The sequence below is a fragment of the Rhinolophus sinicus genome, linkage group LG13 (genome assembly GCF_036562045.2).
Source record: "Rhinolophus sinicus isolate RSC01 linkage group LG13, ASM3656204v1, whole genome shotgun sequence".
Classification (NCBI taxonomy): domain Eukaryota; kingdom Metazoa; phylum Chordata; class Mammalia; order Chiroptera; family Rhinolophidae; genus Rhinolophus; species Rhinolophus sinicus.
In genome coordinates, this window is record NC_133762.1 from 3,733,036 (window position 1) to 3,752,997 (window position 19,962).

Below are 19,962 nucleotides of genomic sequence, written 5' to 3' on the forward strand. Positions count from 1 at the left end.
TAAATGGGTTCTTAGATGTAAAAAGGAGAATCTGGCATGTAGTGAACATGAGAAGTGCTTTCTGTGGTCGAAGGAACCTGGCTGCCTAACAAGGGTTAATTTGATCATATCATGGACAACTATGCAACCCTTAAAATTGACAGTTTTGTAATCTGTGTCACCAACACCAGAGAGCTTGTATGATCTGTTTTAAATGGAAGATATAAAATTACAGCAATATGCTGATTACAAGTATGGAAACACAAAAACATACATATTCAAAATATAAGATAAAGGAAATTCTGACACCTGCCTGCAACTTGGAGGAACCTCGAAGACATTGTTCTAAGTGACACCAGCGTGTGACAAATGGACAAATCCTGTCTGATTCCACTTATCCACTGAGACAATCACATTCTAGGAGCCGCCATGCTCCTAGAACAATCACATTCATAAAGACAGAAGAGGAAGGGTGGGTGCCAGGGGCTGGTGGAGGGCACAGTGGGGAGTTAGTATTTAATGGGTGCGGAGTCTCAGTTTTGCGAGATGACAGGAGACCTGTAGGAAGCTGTGGGCGATGGGTGCACAATATGTATGTATGTCCCAAAGGTCATTGACCTGTAACTTAAAAGCGGTTTGGATGGTAAATTGTGTGTGTATTCTATTAGGTTGATGGAAAAGTAATTGCAGCTTAAAAGGTTACAAATAATTGCAAACACCGCAATTACTTTTGCACCAACCAAATACCACAGTGAAAACATCTATGGCACAAGAGTTACCCTGACAGAGTACCACGTGCATGTTTTCCTCTGTTTTTCCAAGAGTTGTCAAAATAATTTAGAACAGGGCTGTTACATGCCGTGCCATGCTCTTCACTCACCAAGATTTCATGTCTTAGGATTCCTATGCAAGTTATGACGTCAACGGAAACGATTACGACCCGTCTCCACGATACGACGCCAGCAATGAAAACAAGTATGTCACTCGGTCCCCTCTTTCCTCACTTGCCTTCCCCTGTCCCTGCCGAGGCACCATTGAGCTGGCCCCCAGAAGGGACACTAGGAAAGTGACAGGTTGTAGATGCCTCTCGCTGCCTGACTTACCCAGGTGCCAGAAGCCAGCCCTCAGGCTCCGGGCCGCCACCATGCACTTAGCCTCTTAGGAATGTCACCTCTAAAAATGGCTGGCTGGAAATGGATGTTTGACCAACAGTTGTTCCTGTTTCCAGCTTTGTCAAAATATTTGAAGAGGAATTATTAAATCGGATAGTCCCCTTGACCAGTGTGTTGTGATAGCAGGTTGCTACTTGAACGCGTGAGTCATGTGCCTGAGCTTTTTTTGACTCTGTGACCTGATGAGGGAGGCGGAAGGGCATGCGTGATGTTGGAGAACTCGGGTTCAAACCGCAGCTCTGCCATTCCTGGCTGTGTGGCTTGTGCGCATTGGGTCACCTTCCTGAGTTCCTGTGAAGAGGGTACTCCTGACAGCCCAGGGTTAGTGGGGGAGGGGGTGGGGTGACATGACACGTGAAGAGCACGCTATGGGCGCCCAGTCAACAAGGGTTGTCATCATCCCATTGCAGATGAAGGGGTGGGGTCAGGAGCCATTAGGTGACTTGTGTGTTGTAAATGACAGCCCTGCCCTTGGAGTCCAGTTTCTCACACCTGGTCCTGGGAGCTCATTCGCTCTGTCCTGCTTGTCCTTTCTCTGTCGGCATGCCCCACGCCCTGACCTCTTGCCATGCTTCCAGAAACATTTACAGGAAAAGAACAAAAGCCCTTTCTTTCTTCTCAACATGACGCTGGCCATGGTACATCCTCCCACCATCACATTTCAGTTCTCAGTTAACTTGCTTCTGAGGTTCCAATCCTGGGGTTCACATGGCACTGGGGGAGGGAGGCCCAGCTGGCTGCTGCGGTCGCCAGCACAGACTTCAGAACCCGGGGGCCACTGTCCCTGCCTCACATCCCAAGGTGCCCTTCCTGCTCAGCAGTGAGCGTGCCTGAGCTGCGCGGCCCTCCCTTCCCGGTCACATGTCCACGGGGCAAGGAGGAATGATCCAGATAGCACACAGTGACCCTTGAAGGGCGGGGTTAGTCCTGGGTGACGACCTGAGCTCCATGAGTCAGTGAACAGCCCTGGCCGTGGGGCTGCACGAAGCCCAGAGAAGGATGGGTGAGTCCCTTCCCCGGGGCTAATGCACTGGCCCGGGGCTAGTTTTAAAGGCAGTTTTAAATTTACCTCAAGGATTCTAAGCCCCTGTGGACGCCTCTGAAAGACGTGCTGCTGAAACTTGCCCATGTTTTGGCCGGATGCCGCACGCTGGACACTGGGGTCTTTACTGAGGAACGCTATTCCTTTTTCGGGCAATTTCTTCATAGTCCCTCCACTGCTATTGGGGGTTCAGCTTCAAGCATTTTTCTTCAGCTCCTGCTTAAGTGGCGTGGAAATGGGGGGAGGGCTGTTCCAGGTGAGCAGTGTGGTGGTAGGTGCAGAGGGAAAGATCTGTGTACTCGTTCTCCCTTTCTCCTGTCCCATCAGCCACGCAGCTATTTACAATGCACCTGTGTGTGCCGAGCAATGGGGTGTCAGCCTCAGGAATGCAGAGGCCAGGCATTGGGTCCTGGGGAGAGGAGCCCACACTCCCATGTGCAGTGTGGGCAGAGGCGACCCCCACATAATTGCTTATTACGTTCAGGGTAGTGGGAAGGCCTCTCAGCTTCCAGGTGTGGCAGGGGCAGGACTGCCCAATGCTGTGCAAAGCCTGGCTTGATACACCCCATCCCCAGAGCAAGTTGGCAGAGGGCGGGTGTGACGAGCGGGGAGGCAGGAAATGGGGCTTCCGCGTCATTCTGGGCATTGGGACAACTGACTTTTCTCACCTGAGGACGAAGCAGCGCCCTGAGTCCACTCAAGGGCTCGGCTGAGTCCTAACTTCAGTTTCCCTTTGCTTCAGACACGGCACTCGTTGTGCAGGAGAAGTTGCTGCCTCCGCCAACAACTCCTACTGCATCGTGGGCATAGCGTACAACGCAAAAATAGGAGGTAAGGTCCGGGCATGTGCAGCCGGGGAGCTACGGGGCTGGGGGAGGGGAGTCTCTAGCATCCCTTTCTGAGAGTGTCAGCTGCTTCACCTCCGTTGGCCTCTGCCCGCTGTGTTGGACCCCGGGGCTGAAGCCTCATGTCACCTGTGCCACCGCCAAGCAACCCAGACATGTTAACAGGGCCTGGAGGCAGAGGAATTTGCTCACTGTTTTGCCTAAAAAGCCATCCTGGGGCCCATCAGAAAGGCACCCTCTTTCTTTCTTATGGTCCTGCTAGTCTGGCCACTGAGTCACCAGTCAGCCAGACCACTCCTCCTAAAAGGCACATTGGCCCCCCTTGCTCACTGTCCTGCAGGGGCTCCTGGTCACGTCCCCAACAGGGACCAAGGCTTGTCCTCAGTTCCGACTCCTGCTCCAGCCTGTGAGCCTGCTTCTCCTGCCCCTGCCCCTCAGCTTTGGCTGGAGGACATTTGTCATAGCAGCCCCCAGACACGCCTGGGCTTGTTGCATTCCCATCGCCCCTGAAGCCTCTCCCACCTCTCCATTTGGTTCAGTCCCCATGACTATGGCCAGCTTGTTCCCCCTGTGCTCCATGAAGCGCTCCCCATGTCTAGCTGCCCCCCTCATCGTGTTCCGCAGGGGCCAGCTCTCCCAGGTCCCTGTGAGAACAGAGGCCTGCCTGACCCCAGCTGTCCCTGGCACTGTTGTTTAGCTTCTCCATTTGTGAGTCAAGCTTCCCTTGTTGGGGTGGCTGTAGAGCAAAGGGCCACACGCCTTCCCGTTCTCCACCCCAGCCTGGCAGTGTGACCACACCACCTGGTGGTGTGACCATACCACGGGGCGGTGTGACCGCACCACCAGGCGGTATGACCACTCCACCTGGCACACCACCAGCAAGTGCTCCACGGTGACTGTTGGAAACCAGCCACTGCCCCTGTGTGGTCCTCGATGGTGCAGGTAGCTTTGGGCACTGCCTGCTCCCCTGGGACGCTGTCTTGGCGTGGCGGTGCTCACACTCACTCCCATGGCTGCACTGGGATGCCACCTGCCCAGGGCACTGCCACCTCTGCTGCTGTGCTACAGGCAGCACAAGGTGGGGGGCTGGGGCCGGGATTCCCTGAATCACTCTGTCCTTGGAGAACTTCTTAAGTTTTGAAAGGAAGGTCCCCAGCTTTGACTTAATCAGGATTCTCTGCCTGCCCTTCCCCTCGGAAGTCTCTGGAGTGGCCAGGATCTGTGATTCTGTGACAGCATTGGTTGCCAAGGGCGTGTCCTGCAGTACAAATCAGGAGACTGTTACCTGGCCTCGCTCCTTCATGGGTAGTTCTTTTACACTGAGATGTGTAGGTTCTTCCTGGAGTTTCTGATGAGGGAACATGCCCAAGAAGTCTCCCCAGGAGCTGTAAGACCAGGCTGACCTGTGTGCCCTCCATTCCCAACATCCACTGGCTGTGTGTCCTTGGACAACTGAAGTAGCCTCTCTGAACCTCGGTTCCTTCCGATACAGCTGCCTCCCCAGGTCTGTTGTGACGATGAAGTCAGATGCCGTGTGTGAGAGCATTGGCTCAGGGCTAAGCCTGCAGGGAGCCTCTGAGCCACTCTGTCCCTTCCACTGAAACTCTCAGAGGCAAAGCAAAAATGATCTGTGCTGCTTTGAGTGAGGAATGGACCCCACCTTTGGGGTTGTCTGAGCCTTGCTCCCCAAAGTCCCTGGACTGGCAGCATTGACGTCATCTGGGAGCTGTTAGGAATATAGAATCCTAGCACCCAGCCCAGATCCACTGAGCCACGATTGCATTATAACAGGCTCCCCAGAGGGTGTTTGAGAAGAGATGGTGGAGAGGGCTCTGGGGTCAGGTAGGTTGGTAACCCCTGCACCGTGGACTTGATGAGGGGTCAGTGAAAGTGACATGACTGTGGTTTATTCTCGCCACTTGCACGAGATGTGCAAAACCGTCTACCCAAGTTTCCCGAGTTCTGCAGAGAGCATCTCTCCTGCCCAGGCCCGGGAGCAGGAATATTAATTAATGCATTTAATAAATGCATTTAATGTATTTGAGCACGATCTGCACATATAATGCTGTGCTAGCCACTGAGGGGCAGAACAGAGAGATATCAGACACAACTTGGGACCTCCAGGACCTCAGCCTGTCCTTGAACAGTTTCACCATGAAAGACAGTACAGGACCAAGTACTGAAGTGACCGGGGCAGACGGAGTGGCAGGGCAAGCAGGTAGTGAGGGCACAGCATGAGGGCACAGCCTGAGGGCAGACATGGGAGGAGGAAATGCAGAAAGTGCTGAAGAAAACAAGAGGGGCTGCAGCATGGAGCATGCCACGTAGGAATGGGGACCATGGGCTGCGACCACAGAGATGCGGGTGTGGGGTGAGGCCGGCATTGACTCAGGGAACGTGTGACAGCTTCACCCTCTCCATGCAGGCACGCCCCCCTTCTTCCTGCCCCTCCTTCCAAGGCCACCCCTGGACAGGGCAGCCTTCAGGCACCCCAACATAGCTTCCGTCTCTGAGTGTGCTGGCACACACCAGGGAATTGCTCTGCGATGCCTCTGCAGCTGAATCAGGCACTGTACCTTACCGTATATTAAGAGATTAAAATATCAGGAGATTAAACCGTATATCCTAATTAATCCAGTCTACCTGGAATTAATATTATACTGCTTCATGTGTAATACGTGCACCTAAAAAGGGTATTTGAATTCACACTCACTCTCATCCTTTGTGCTGTTGTGTCTATGTTTGACTTCATGTTACAAACCACAATGCATTTTTATTCTTGCTTTAAATAGTTGACTTTTAAAATACCTATGAAAAGAAATCTATTTCCCACTCCCAGGGCTCTTCCTTGCTTTCTAGCTTTGATTTCCATCTGCTTCCAATTTTTCTTCAGCCTGAGAATCTCTTTTAGTATTTCTTGAAGTGCAGCCATACTGGTGGGAAATTATCTCAGGTTTTATCAGGAAGAGTGTTTATTTTATCTTTATTTTGAGGTAAATTTTGCTGAGCATAGAATTCTAGTGTGACATGTTTCCTTTCAGCATTTTAAAGAGGTTGTTCCATTGTCTTCTATCACTCATTATTTCTGATGGTGAGTCAGGTGTCATCCTTATTGTGATTTGTTCCTCTGCCTGCTTTTATCATGCGTTTCTTTCTATCTGTCCTTTGGTGTCATTTTCTTCGTATTTATCCAGCTTGGGGTTTGCTGTGCTTCCTAGTGTATTGTTCTTTTTTGTTTAAATAAAATTTGGAAACATTTCTTCAAATATTTTTTTCAACTCTTTTTCGCTCCCCTCTCCTTGGGCACCAGTTATAGTTGTTAGAATGTTTGATCTATCTCAAAGTTTGTCAAGGCTGTGTTTATTTTTATTAAATCTTTTTTTCCTCCATGTGCTTCAAATGAAATGATTTCTATTGCACTGCCTTCAGCTTCCCTAATCCTTTATTTTATTGTATCCAATCTGTTCATCCCATCCAATGGATTTTTTTTTTTTTTTTTTACTTTTCAGATGTTGTGTTTTTCTGTCCTGTGATTTCCATTTGGCTCTTTTTCACTGTTTCCAGATCTTTCCTGAGTTGTCCCTTCTCTTCACCCATGATACCTATCTTTTATTTTAGACACTTTAACATATTTATGAGTTACTTTAAAGTCTTTTGTACTAATTCTAATATCTAGGTCATTTGTGGATATGTTTCTAATGATTAATTTTTCTTCTTACAATGGGTCACATATTCCTCTTTCTTTGCACATGTCTAGTAATTTTTAATTGTACAGTAGACATTTTTATGCTACATTTTTATGCTATTTTGTCAAGACTCTGGATTCTCTTATTTTTGTCTGAGTACTGTTGAGTTTTGTTCTAGCAGTCAGTTCAGTTTTAACTTGTAGAAGTTTAATGATTCTTTTTTTTTTTTATGGTTGATCTCTCTTTCTGATTTGCCCTTAGCTTTAGGGAAATTCCTTTAGTCCAAGCACATAGTGTTTACTGTTAGATCGTGACCCTGCTAATGTTTCAATGGAAAAACTGAAATGTTTACCAAGAGCTCTAAGTTAACAAGACTCACGCTCCAAATTGACTCCCCTGCAGTGGGCAGCAGCTAAAATATCTGCTTAGCTCATTCAGCTTCCAGCTGTTCTTTTCCTCCTGGACTTTTCAGTCTTGCCCAAACATGTTTAGTTCAGAGGTCAACCAAGTGTTTGAGGGGAGTTTATATATGTCCTCTTCTGTAGCTCTCTCTTTTCTGGGATTTCTCTCAATTCCCAGCTGCTATAGCAGTCCCAAACTCTATCTCATGATTCCCCAGGAGAATAAGATTGCACTTTCCTGCTGGAGTTCTAGCCTCTCTCTACCAGAGAAATGGGGAGTTCCCTCAGAGGCGAAGTCATATAAACTTGGATCATACCCAGTATCGTTCCCTTCTTTCCCTTGAATCCTTTGCCTGCCTCTGCCTTCTTCTGGTTGCTTTCCAATGATCTTAACAAGTTGTATTTTAAAAGTTTTTAAATAAATATTTCATCCAGAGTGTATAATTATTGTTTTTAAAGGAGTGTGATAGAGTTACTCTGCTAATATTAGAGCTGAAACTTGCGGTTTTATAGTTCTTTACCAAGTAGATGATGTATTATCTATTGCTGCATGACTATTATTCCAAAATGTAGCTACTTGGAACAACAAACGTCTGTTATCTAGCACAGATAGATGAGTGATTCTGGCTCAGGGTCACTCATGAGTTTGCAGTCAATCTTTTGTCTGTGACTGTAGTCTGAAAGCTTGACTGGGGCTGGAGGGTCAACTTCCGAGATGGATCACTCATTTCGCTATTGGATGGAGTCCTCAGTTCCCTGTTGGCTGTTGGCAGAAGGCCTTCATTCCTCATCGTGTGTATCTTTATATAGGGTCCTTAGAGTGTCCCCATAATATAGTAGTTAGCGTCCCTTAATGTTTTTTTATGACTCAGTCTTAGACGTCACATACCACCACGTTCATTCCTACTTTATTTTTAGAAATAGATTGTTAAGTCTAACATATACTCAAGGGGAGAGGAATTAGGCTGCTACACCATTTGGATGGAAAAGTTGCAGAGAATTTGTGGATGTGGTTTAAAATCACCACAGATGGGCTCCTAAAAATCTGACTATATGGTTATACAAATGGGGTAATTTTTTTCTACCAACTTTCTTTGTAGAATTGCACATTTTTATATGTTTTATAATCTAAAATTATTAAATCAAATGAAAGAAGTAGTAGAACTGTCCAAATTAGATCTTTGAGATAATATTCTTGCTAGAACATTACTAATAGGTTAAGGTAACTTTAAAATATATGTCATGTTTTGTCAAACTGTAGAAGAATACAGAGAAGAAGGTAAAATATCATCCAGATCCTGGTGAAATTAGAAGTAACCATTGCTTACTGAGTACCTGCTAGATAATAGGCACTGATCTAAGGTCTTTGGATATGATTTTATGTAGTCGCCACAAAACACTATGTCATAAAAGCTGCTATTACCCCCATTTTACAGATGAGGAAATGGTTAACTTCCCCAGTATCAAACCAAGCTGAGTCTAGACCCCACCTCTTAACCGCTACTCTAACAAAAGTCTTTAAACCATGGATACAGATGGATGGATAGATGGATTACTGGATGGATGGATCAATATTATTTTATTAATATGTGATCATACTGTAGTTGTTTTTAGTGAAACATATTGTTTAATTTTATGAAAACTTAACACAAGAGAAACCAAGTCAAACTGAATAATTGCTGAACGTCAAATTTAATTTCCTGTTTAATTTTATTTATTTGTTTGATGTTTAATTTTATGCTTAATTTATTTGCCTTATGTGGATTCAGTAGAAAAAGAAACAAATTGAAATTTAAGAATTGCTGAATTTCACATAAATATTTCATTAGAATGAGGAATTTTCTGAAATATCCTTCTGAGTTTATTTATTTAAAAAACAAAGACCAAAAAAACCCCAGATTATGAAAATCTTTAAGAAACCAGGGTTACCATTTTTTTAATTACGTGTTTCCCATATTAGGTAATTAGCACGTCAGTTTCTTCTCACCTCTTCACCTCAATTTTATTTCTTTATTTTTTCACATTGTCAGGGTTCAGTATTAACCGTCTGTCACTATGATTCTCACAGTTGTCTTGGCTTCCCACCATCCTTGGCTTCAGCACAGCTTTTTCCATTCCCAAGTTATTTATTTTGATTCGTTTATTTTAATTCGCCAGATTTCATCACTGAGTAACTTTTTCAAGAAAAGATAACTGGTGCCATACTTCCTGAGTTTGGGGAATGTCCAGAGTTTGCCTTTGCACTTGAGGTACATCTGTGTCGCACATCACAGCCTTACATTACAGGGCTTGGTAAATAAACATGTCCATCTGTCTTCCGGAGTCAATGTTGCTTAGCAAAGTTGGAGGCCGGCCTGGTTTCTGGCCCTTGTACGTGACTTGACTTTTTTGGCTTGGAGAGAATTCTTCCTTTATCCTTGACTCCAGTAGCTTTGCTGGACCACCTCTGGGTAAGGACCATTTCATAGCTATCGTTCATGGGTTTCCGTCTACTTGAAAATATCTGGGTATTTTTGAATTTCAGGCAAATTTTCTTCCATTATGGTTTCAAATTTTTATATAGTTCCATATATTCAGTTCTGTTCTTCACGTGTACCATTTCATCCATATATTGGATTTCTATTTCCTGATCTCACATCTCTTTCTAATCATATTTAACTTTTTTTATTTTTTTCCATTTTCTTTTTCCTCAGCTTTTCTCCAGCCTGTCCTCCACATCTCTGGCAGTTTTACTGGTGTCTGTTTTTCCTAACAAAAACTCTAATACAGCTTTCATTTCTAAACTTACTTGATTTTGTTTTCCGTCTATTTCTTTCCTGAGGATGAAGAGACTTGGACCTCTTTCTTTTGTCTTGTTAGCTCTTCATTGGAACCCTTGTATCTGTTCAAGTTCTTGCTTCAGAGAGAAATCATATTGTCATTGAATTTTGGATATTATGGAGAAATGGTTGCGTATACTACTTTGCGTCATTTTTTTTGCACTTGTTATGTATGCCCCTTTTCCTTATTTCTTGCAGCATTTTTGTACAGGTGTCATGCTAGTCACTTTCTGGGTATTGTTAATGACTAGTGGAGAGGAGGAAAGGACTTTCTAGGCCAGTAAATGCTAACGTGCGGGGAGGAGTGGCTGGAGAGTGGAACTCCAGGCACCATTGGGTGGTCCCGGATCCTTCCTGTATGTCGTCCAGTAGATCTAAGAGATCTTCTCTCCTGGCCATTGAATTACCGTGCTTCCCCGAAAATAAGACCTAGCTGGACAGTCAGCTCTAATGCGTCTTTTGGAGCAAAAATTAATAATATAAGACCCGGTCTTATTTTACTCTAATATAAGACTGGGTATAATATAATATAACATAATATAATATAATACTGGCTATAATATAATACCGGGTATAATATAATACCAGGTATAATATAATATAATAATATAATATAATACCAGGTCTTATATTAATTTTTGCTCCAAAAGACGCATCAGAGCTGATTGTCCGGCTAGGTCTTATTTTCGGGGAAACACGGTAGCATGAATTCCTGGTCAGAATGCCCTGTTTCTAAAATAATGGACATTTAGGTAGCTTTTCATTTTTGCTGTAAAAGCAGTTCAGTGTAGCAAAGGAAAAACTCCCCAGCCATCCATGCCCCAGTCACCTGGCCCTCAGGTGCGTCACCTACTCTATGGAGAAATTATACAGCCTTGGGAACTACATCTCCTCTTTTTTTTCAGAGAGGAGAGCGGGGTACTCCTGGGTATTTAACTAGAAGTTCCTATCTTTCATTTTAGAGAAATTTTAATTTTTTTTATTAAGTTGTAGAGCTATACATTGATGATTTGTGCCCTTTTTCTATATGTAATATTTCAATAAAAGTCTGTTTAAAATTTTTTTATTATGTCAGCTTCCTTAGTCTTTTATGACTCCTGGGTTGGGATCTTGCTTAGAAAAGCCCAAGATAATAAATTTATTCTCCTGTATTTCCTCTAAACAGTTGGTTTTATAATAATAGTTCATCTTAAAACTTTATGGTTTTGTCTTTTCTGTTTAGCTTTTTAATCCATATGGAATTTATTTCTGTTCATGGTGTGAAGGAGAGATCCAACTTTATTTTTCCCGCAATTAATATTTAGTGATTTCCACATGCCACCCTTATCATATAAATTCCGCTAGATATACTGGATCCTCTGTTACGTTTCATTAGTCTATTTGTTTTAAGCCCTGAACAATACCTCTTATAGTTTAATAGGATTTTTTTTTTTTTTTTTTTTTTGGATACCTGATAGGACAAATTTCCTCTTATGATTCTTTTTCAAAACTTTCTTGGCTATTCTTGCACATTTTCTCTTTCAGATGAACTTGAGAATCTGCTTGTCAAGTTCCATAAAAATTCCAGTTGGGATTTTGATTGGGATTGCATGGAAATTGTAGATTAATTGGGGAGAATTGACATCTTTACAGTATTGAGTCTTCCCACCCAGGAACATGGTATGTTTTTATTTATTCAGGTCTTCTTTGAAATCATTTAAAAAAGTTTTATCACTATCTGCATACCAATCTTATACATTTCTTGATAGGTTTATATCTAGGGTGACCTTTTTAAAATTATATTTCTAATTGGTTATTACTGAAGTGGATATAGGAAAACTATTGATTTTTTGTATATTGATTTTTTATATATTGATTTTTTTTGTATCTGACCACCTTCATGAACTCTATGGTTCATTTTTATTCTCCTGGCTTTTCTAGACAGGTGTAAATAAAAGCTGTCTGTAAATATAATGGTGGTTTGTACCTCTTTAATCTTAATTACTCTCATTTCTTTTTTTATGACTTATTTCAATGTATAGGGACTCCTGATGAATAAAATCGTGGTGGTTTATAGGTTTTGTTGTTTTATTTCTTATTTATACAGGAATGTTCCTAGAGCTATACCGTTTGTACACGTTTTCTGTAGGTTTCCTGTCGTTACTCTTTATTAAATTAAGAAAAATGTTTATATTCTTAGATTTCTAAGAGGTTTGATATTGAGTTTTATTACAGGATTTTTACAAGCTTCTATTGAGGTAATTATATTATTTTTCAGTTTTACTATTTAATCTGTTCACTGTAGTAAATTACAGTAGTAGATTTCCTAGCATTGGAAATTTCATTCTTCTTCCATTCTTGGAATAAATTGTACTTGATTTATAAGTATTGTTCCTTTACTATATTGCTGCATTCAATTGTTAATATTTCATGTGTGGTTTTGCATCTGTTTTATTAGATGAATTGAACTGCAGTTGCTGTGTTTTTGATGTCCCCGTTCTGTTTGGCTATCAGAATTATGCGGGTTTTTAGAACAACCTAGAAGCTATCTTGTAGTATGCTCTGAAGCAGTTCGTATACTGGGGACAATGCCTGTTTTTGGAAATGTTGGTAGAGTCTGATTAACCAATATGATCAGACATGATGACTCTTTAAAAGGCTAGGTCTATTCAGGTTTCTCTTTGAGAAAATGTTGGTAGTTAAATTGTCCTAGAAAATCATCCATTTTTCCACATTTTCAAATATGTAGCATAGAAATTTAATATCTCATTCTCATAATTAAAAAAAAATGTATCTACCCTATTTATACCTCTAATTTTTCCTAATCTTTTGTGGCAGCTCTCCTTTTTTTCCTTGATCAGACTAATGAAAAATTTGCTATTTCATATACAATAGGGTTTTTTTAGAGAACTAGATTTTTGATGTTTTTGATTGAGTTCTTTTAGTTTCTAATTCATGGATTTCTGCTTTTCTTTGTTTATTATTTCCTGTAGCTTTTAAATTTTTAATATTGTTGTTTTTTCATAGATCCTTGAATAGAATGCTTGGTTCTTTATTTTCAGACTTTGCTGCGCTCTAATAAGTAAATAAATAGTTTATAGCTTTTCTCTCATTACCTACCTCTGGCTTAATTATACAGTGTTCTTACTGTCATTCACATCTGAATAATTTTTTTATTTCAGCTTTGATTTTTCTCTTTAACTCAAGAATTATTTATAAGGGATTCAAAATTTTTTTCCAGCTGCATAGAATTTTTTAGTGCTCCTTTTGTTGAGCAGTTTTCACTTTATTGCATTGGGATCAGAGGCTGTGTTCTGTATAATTAATTTCTGCCTTTTTGAATTTGTTGAGAATTTCTTTGCGATCTAATACATGTTTAATCTTGGTAAATATCACAATGGATATTTGAAGAGTATCTTTATTCTATTTGAAGAGTATCTTTATTTTATTTGAAGAGTATCTTTATTCTATTTTTACTAAGTGTAAAATAAATTTGATCAGAGGTTGTACGTGGGGGCCCATAGCCTACCTTGACCTGCTCGTGTGACCCACAAAAGTATTTTTTTTAAAACTTGAGCAAGAATTTACAAATCAAGAGATTTCCTGTAAAGATATGGACTGGGGGTTTCTCTTGATACCTCTTTATTGATAAGTAGTATTCCATGGAGTGGACGTGCCACGGTTGGTTTAACCATTCACCCGTTGAAAGACATCTGGATTGTTTCTAGTTTGGGGCGTTTACAAGTAAAGCACCTAGAAACATTCTTGTATAGGTTTTTGTGTGAGGTCAGGCTTCATTTCTTTGGAATTATGTTCAGGAGTGTAGTTGCTGGGTTGTGTAAGAGTTACATGTTTATTTTAGAAGAAACTGGCAAATTGTTTTCCAGAGAAGTGGTACCATTTTATATTCTCCCTAGCAATGTGTGAGTCGTCCAGTTTCTGTGCATGCTTGCCAGTATTTAGTATCATGATGGTTTTTTTTTCTTTTGTTTTTAAAGCCATTCTGATAGGTATGTAGCGATTACCTCCATTAATTTGCGTTTTGCTAAAGCCAGTGATGTTGGGTATCTTTCCGTGTGCTTATTTGCCCTCTCTACGTACATTCTCTTCAGTGAAACATCTCATCATGTCTTTTGCCCATTTTGTGAATGAAGTGTTTGATTTTTAACTGTTGAGCGTCGAGAGTTCTTTATATATTCTAGTTACTCGTCCTTTGATGACTATGTTGTTTGTGAATTTTTTCTCCCACGTTGTAGCTTGTCTTTTCATCCTCTTTCACAGGGTCTTTGGCAGAAAAAAGTGTTTAATTTTGATGAAACCCACTTTATCACTTTTTCTTTTTATGGGTCATGCTTTTTGCTGTCCACCTAAGAGCTCTTTGCCGTGGCTTGCATCCTGACTAGTCTCTGTTTTTACCTAAAAGATCTGTAGGTTTAGGTTTTACATTTCAAATTCCATTTTGAGAGATCTGCTTTGAGTTCATTTTGTACAAAGGGTGCAGCTTAAGTCAAAGATTCTTGTTTTGGTTTTGTTTTGTTTGCCTGTGGATGTCTGAGAGTTGTAGCACCATTTGCTGAAATGCCCGTTATGCTTCCATTGAGTTGCTTTAGTACTTTGGTCACAAATCAGTGGGGCGTATTTGTGTGGGTTTATTTCTGGGTTCTCTGTCTGTCCCTTTGATCTATGTGCCTGTCCTCTGCCACTGCACAGTTTTGAAATGGGGTAGACTGATTGCTCCCACGTTACTTTTCTTTTTCAAAGTTGTTTTAGCTATTCTAGTTCTTTTGCCTTTCCATACAAATGTTATCATTATCTTGTCACTATCTCCAAAAAATATTTGCTGGGATCTTGGTAGGGGTTGTGTCAAACTTGTATATCAATTGGGAGAAGCGACATCTTTCAAGTCATGAACACGATATGTCTCTCCATTTATTTAGCTCATCTTCGTTTCTTTCCCCAGTCAGCATTATGCAGCTTTCACTCTACAAGTCCTATGCATGTTTGGTTAGACTGACACCTAAGGGTTCCATTTTGTTTTAAGCTATTTACATGGCATCATATTTTGAATTTCCATGTCTATGTGTTCGTTGTTAATTTATAGAAAATATGGGTGTTGTTTGTGTGTTGATCTTGTATCCTGCAACTTTTCTGAACTCACTTATTAGTTCTAGGAGTAGATTCCTTGAGATTTGATACTTGGTAATGTCATCTGCAAATAGGGGCAGTTTGGTTTCTTCTTTCTGATCGATATGCTGCACATTTCCTTTTCTTGCCTTATTGCTCTGACTAGAGCTCTAACCCAGAGCAGATATGCTTACCTTGTTCCTGACCTTCAGGAGACAGCATTCAGTCTTTCATCACCGAGTATGATGTTACCTGTAGGGTGTTTGTCCATGCTCTTTAGCAAATTAACTATGTACCATTTATACCTAGTTTTTTGTTTTGGGGGTTTTGGGGTTATTTTTTGTTTTGTTTTTTGGATTTTAAATGAATGGGTGTTGAATTTTGTCATTGCTTTTTCTTCATTGACTGGTATAGTCATGTGATTTTGCTTCTTTAACTCGTTATTATGGTGGGTTATATTGGTGGCTTTTTGAATATTGATCCAGTCTTGAATCTGTTGGATAATTCCCCACTTAGTCATGGTGTTTTCTTTTTCCATAGTACTGAAATCTGTTTGCTAATATTTTGTTAAGGGTTTTGTATCTATATTCTTAAGGATTTGGGGTTTATAATTTCCTTTTTCTTTCTTTCTTTCTTTTTTTTTTTTTTTTTTTTTTTGACTGTCTTTGTCTGCTTTTGGTCTCAGGGTTATACCAGCTTCAGTAAATGAATTAGAACATGTTCCTTACTCTTTTATGTCCTAGAAGTGATTGGGTAGAATTGGTGTTGATTTTTCAGACTTTTAGTAGGCCTCCAGTGAAAGCATTTGGCCCCGAAGATCTCTTTTTCGGGAGATTTTTTTTAATTACAAAGTCAATTTCTTATATAGCTTTTTCAGTGATTATGTTATGTTATAACAGTCTGGGTGTTGTCATTTTACCAGCTCAAGTGAGGTATAGAAACCTTACTTCCTTTACATTCTGTTACCCTCCATTGTTTATAATTTTCTTAAATATTTCTCTACAGACAGTATTATAATTTTTGCTTCAACTGTGAAACATAATTTAGAAAATTCAAGAGGAGAAGGAAAGCCTATTATAGCCGTGGGTTTATGTGTCTTGCCAACTTTTGATAGAGTGTAGCCATTATTTCTTCTAGTACTTTTTTAGCCCTATCTCCATCCTCTGCTTCTGGGATTCCAATGACACAAATGTTAGATCTTTTGTTATGAGTCTCTAAGACTCTTTTCGTTTTTTTCGAGATTTTGTTGTTATCGTTTTATTTTTTTAGTCTGTTTTCTCTTCGTTGTTCAGATTGGGCAATTTCTATTGTTACATCTTCCAGCTTACCCTTTCTCTACTCTGTCCCCTGCATTCTGTTGTTGAGCCCATTCGGTGACCTGAAGCCTGGATTGTCCCTTTGCAGTCGTAGCTCTTTGGTGCTAGGCCATAGCAGTGACCCAACGAGGACAGCGGCCACCAAGCCTGTGAGCAGGAACAGAAGCAGAAAGGAAGTTTCCGTGATGTGCACGTGTATTCATTTCCTTGACCAAATTCACATTCTTTCCAAACGTACCTTGGCCTTGCTTCTCTCTCTTGGCCTAAAATGGAATAAGCCATGCCTTTCAAGCTTCCTCTGATAACTGGACTAATAGGAAGGTAGAGAGAAAGGATAACAGTCGTCAGTCTAAGCCTGTCTTCTCGCTTAGCCTTTCTTTACTCCCTCATTCTGTTAACCCTTATAAAACTGTGATGCCGCTTCCTTCTTGCCCAGCTGCTTCTGGCTGGCATTGGTGGTCGGCAGCTCTCAGACTTGGCCACACCCGCCGCCATCAGCTCACCTCCGGGGTGAGCTCCATGGGGCACAGTCCTTCCTGCTGGTACCTGCAGACATGTAAAGGCACCTTGCAGACTGTGAGCTGAGGCTGAGTCTGGCCACTGCCTCAGGTCCCCCTTCTGGTATCCCATGACACATGCCCTCTGGGGGGCCAGGTGTCCACACTGGTCTGAGCAGAACTCACTCTGTCAGGGAAATGCACAACTGCAGGCCAGGTGAGTGATGCCCTCGCCCCTGCCCCTTGAACTTTAGGAGGAACTGGCCGTGGGCAGGTTCCTCACCTGCACTGATGCTTCACAAGGTTCACACATTTTCCTGCGGCAGGACAGGTATCACCTAGGACACACCATTTTTAGTACAGTTTGCCCTGCATCTAGCTTCTTCCAGAAGCCTCCCTAGCCTGAGTGACAGAGCAGGCAGCAGGGGAGCAGGACAGCTGGAGGCTGCCAGGACCCCCTCTCTGTGCCTGGCAGATGCTTTGAAACCGGAAAGCTCCCCTGCTCAGGCCTCACAAAATCCGTGCATCATCTCAGCCTATGTGTAGTCTGTTTCTGGGAAGGAAAACGGGATGGCGACAGCCAGGTTTCTGTGTGTTTTTTTGTTCTGTATGTTGATTGGGGAACTGGATCATGTTTCTTCTTTCATAAACATGAAAATGTTAAGTACATAACAGTCAAATTAATCTGCACCCATAAATCTGCCCATTATGTTCGTTCCCAGTCACAGAATTCGGTCTCATTAGTGGTTCCATTAAGCAGTCTGGGCTTGTGGGCATTTTCAGGACAGTTTAAGCTACACATTAATCTTCAAAGGCTCCAAGTGATTTGCAAGTGCAGTGGGATTTCAGATGCATTGTGGGGTTAGGGAGGATTGAGTGACCGAGGGCAGCTACTAGGTAGGAGCAGGTAATCTACAGGTGCTGGGGTCCCCAGCCCTCACCCCTAACTCTCATCCAAGGCCCCTGCCTGCTGGGTCTGAGTGTCCCCAGCCTAAGCAGCAGCCGTGGGAAGGGGGAGATGGATAGGATGGGCCATAGGTCCTTCTGCCCCATGTCCCTTGGTGGCCACGCCCTCCCCAGGGGGACAGCTGAGACTGGCTTACACTTGGGGTTCCTGAGCTTGTCCTCAGAAGCACTGAGCGAGAAGTAGCTTTGCTCTTGGGTGCATTGAGAAAGGGAGACCGACAAGGACAGAGCATGTGCAGGTCCAAGGGACACATTCCTGGGTGGCTTTTGTTCATGGCAGTGTCTTATCTTCATGGTGGTGTGATGGTCTTATTTGTACCATCTTCTTGTCCCCTTGGAGGCCAGTTCAGGCATGTGCTGGCTTACTCTGTCACAAGCGCACGTCCTCTCAGGGTTCCTCGCTGTCCCCACATACAGGGTGGCTATTTGGGTGCCCCGCCTCCTCAGAAGTCTGCTGCTTTGCCTGGTGTTCCACGCTGCTGACTCTCAGAGAATTGCTGTGTGCCCCTGGGCAATGTGCTGCTGTTCTCTGGTCCCTGCTATTGAAGTCCTTGTAGATTTCAAATCCCTCGATCACTGCTGAGGCTCTGCCAGGTTTTATCATTCTTTGAAAAATCAGCAGAACCTGCTTAGGAAAGAGTGACCCGTTTTAAAAGACCATTTTCATTATTATTTAGGGATGGCAAGGCCAACAGATCAGGAGACAATGGCCATGAACACGGTTTGTTATTCACAGTCCCCAAGCAAAGGGGACATGCCACACCATGAGAGAGCCACACAGGGATGGTCAGGGGACAGGGAGCTGACGCCTTATTGTGGTTTCTGCAGGAAGGAGGAGGCAGGCTGGCTACGCAGCTTTGGGACTGGCCAGTTTGAATAATTTCAGGGCTCTGGGTATAGGGGCTGTCCCGAGTTGTCTGGTACATACCTGGCTCTGGGCAGGAGAATAGTGTCCCCACGTGTAAGGGCTCCATGAAGGAGGTGTTTGGGGGTATGGGCTCTGGTTGGCTTGCACGTGAAAGGGGCACTCACAGGGGAGTTGTTTGCTCTCTCTAGGAATTGGCCAACTCTGGGGTATGGGGATGTCAGACCTTCCAGGGTCAGCAAAGCCCCACAGTGTCAAAGCATCAGAAAATAAAAGACATGGTTAATGCAAGGCCCAATCTAGGTCGGGCTTCCTCCCATGGACATGGGGCTCCGTGGAGGACATACCCACTTCCGCTCCGGAAGGAGATAGAACCGCTCCAACAGGAGGCCCAGGAGACTTGTCTTGCAGTCCACGCTGGTCTCCAGGCACTTCATGTGACAGGGACGTCTGTGTGCCTTGACCTGTTGGCAGGCCACAGCTGCCTGGGGTCCACAGAATGAGGTGGCAATGAGGGCACAGCGAGAGATTTCACAGCCCTGGACTGTCTTAGGCAGTAATGAGAGTTGACAGAGACCTCTCAGGTTTGAAACATTTCTAAACAACTGTTGGAACTTCACTTGGCCCCGAATGGCTGCTGGTAGAACAGAATGTACTATAGTTTCAGTGGGAAACAAACAGAGAAACCATTCTCTGTGGATTTACCACAGTAAACTCAGGATTAATGAGCAAATGCACTGGGGAGGCCTATTTGTCACACTGAGGAAGCCGCAATCTAATGTGTGTACATGAGTGTGTGTGTGTGTGCATGTACATATGTGTGTGTTCGTGTGTGTGTTCTTTCCATTCCTTTTTTTTTTTTTTCACCCAATAGAAACTTATTTTGTCTCAGTTCTGGAGGCTGGAAGTTCAAGATCAAGTGTCAGCAGGGTTGGTTTCTTCTGAGGCCTCTCTCCTCTTGCAAATGGCTGCCTCTCCCTGTGTCTTCACACGGTTGTCCCTCGGTCTAAATTTCCATTTCTTATATGGGACACAGTCATAGGGGTTGAGGCCCATCCATGTGGCCTCATTTTAGCTTAACCACCTCTTTAAAGGCCTTATCTCCAAATATGCATGCAGTCACGCTCTGATCTCCCCGTGGTCTTTTAACATGGAGCGTCCTCAGAACGGTTTCGGGGGAAGTGCTGTGTCGCGTGGGCCTACAGGGCCGGCTGCACGTCAATAGGCCTGCCCTGCCTTATAAAGCCTGTCAATTGGAAGGCTGCACAATA

The 19,962-nt window shown here is 43.1% G+C and overlaps 1 protein-coding gene across 2 annotated transcripts in view; it reads left to right on the forward strand.

Moving 5' to 3' along the window:
* Positions 1-19,962, forward strand: part of PCSK6 (proprotein convertase subtilisin/kexin type 6) — a 126,907-nt gene that overhangs the window by 44,537 nt on the left and 62,408 nt on the right. For both annotated transcript variants that reach the window (XM_074318149.1, XM_074318150.1), the window contains exons 5-6: positions 878-954; positions 2,936-3,024. In XM_074318149.1, the coding sequence (XP_074174250.1) occupies positions 878-954; positions 2,936-3,024 (166 nt within the window). The remainder of the gene's footprint in view (positions 1-877; positions 955-2,935; positions 3,025-19,962) is intronic.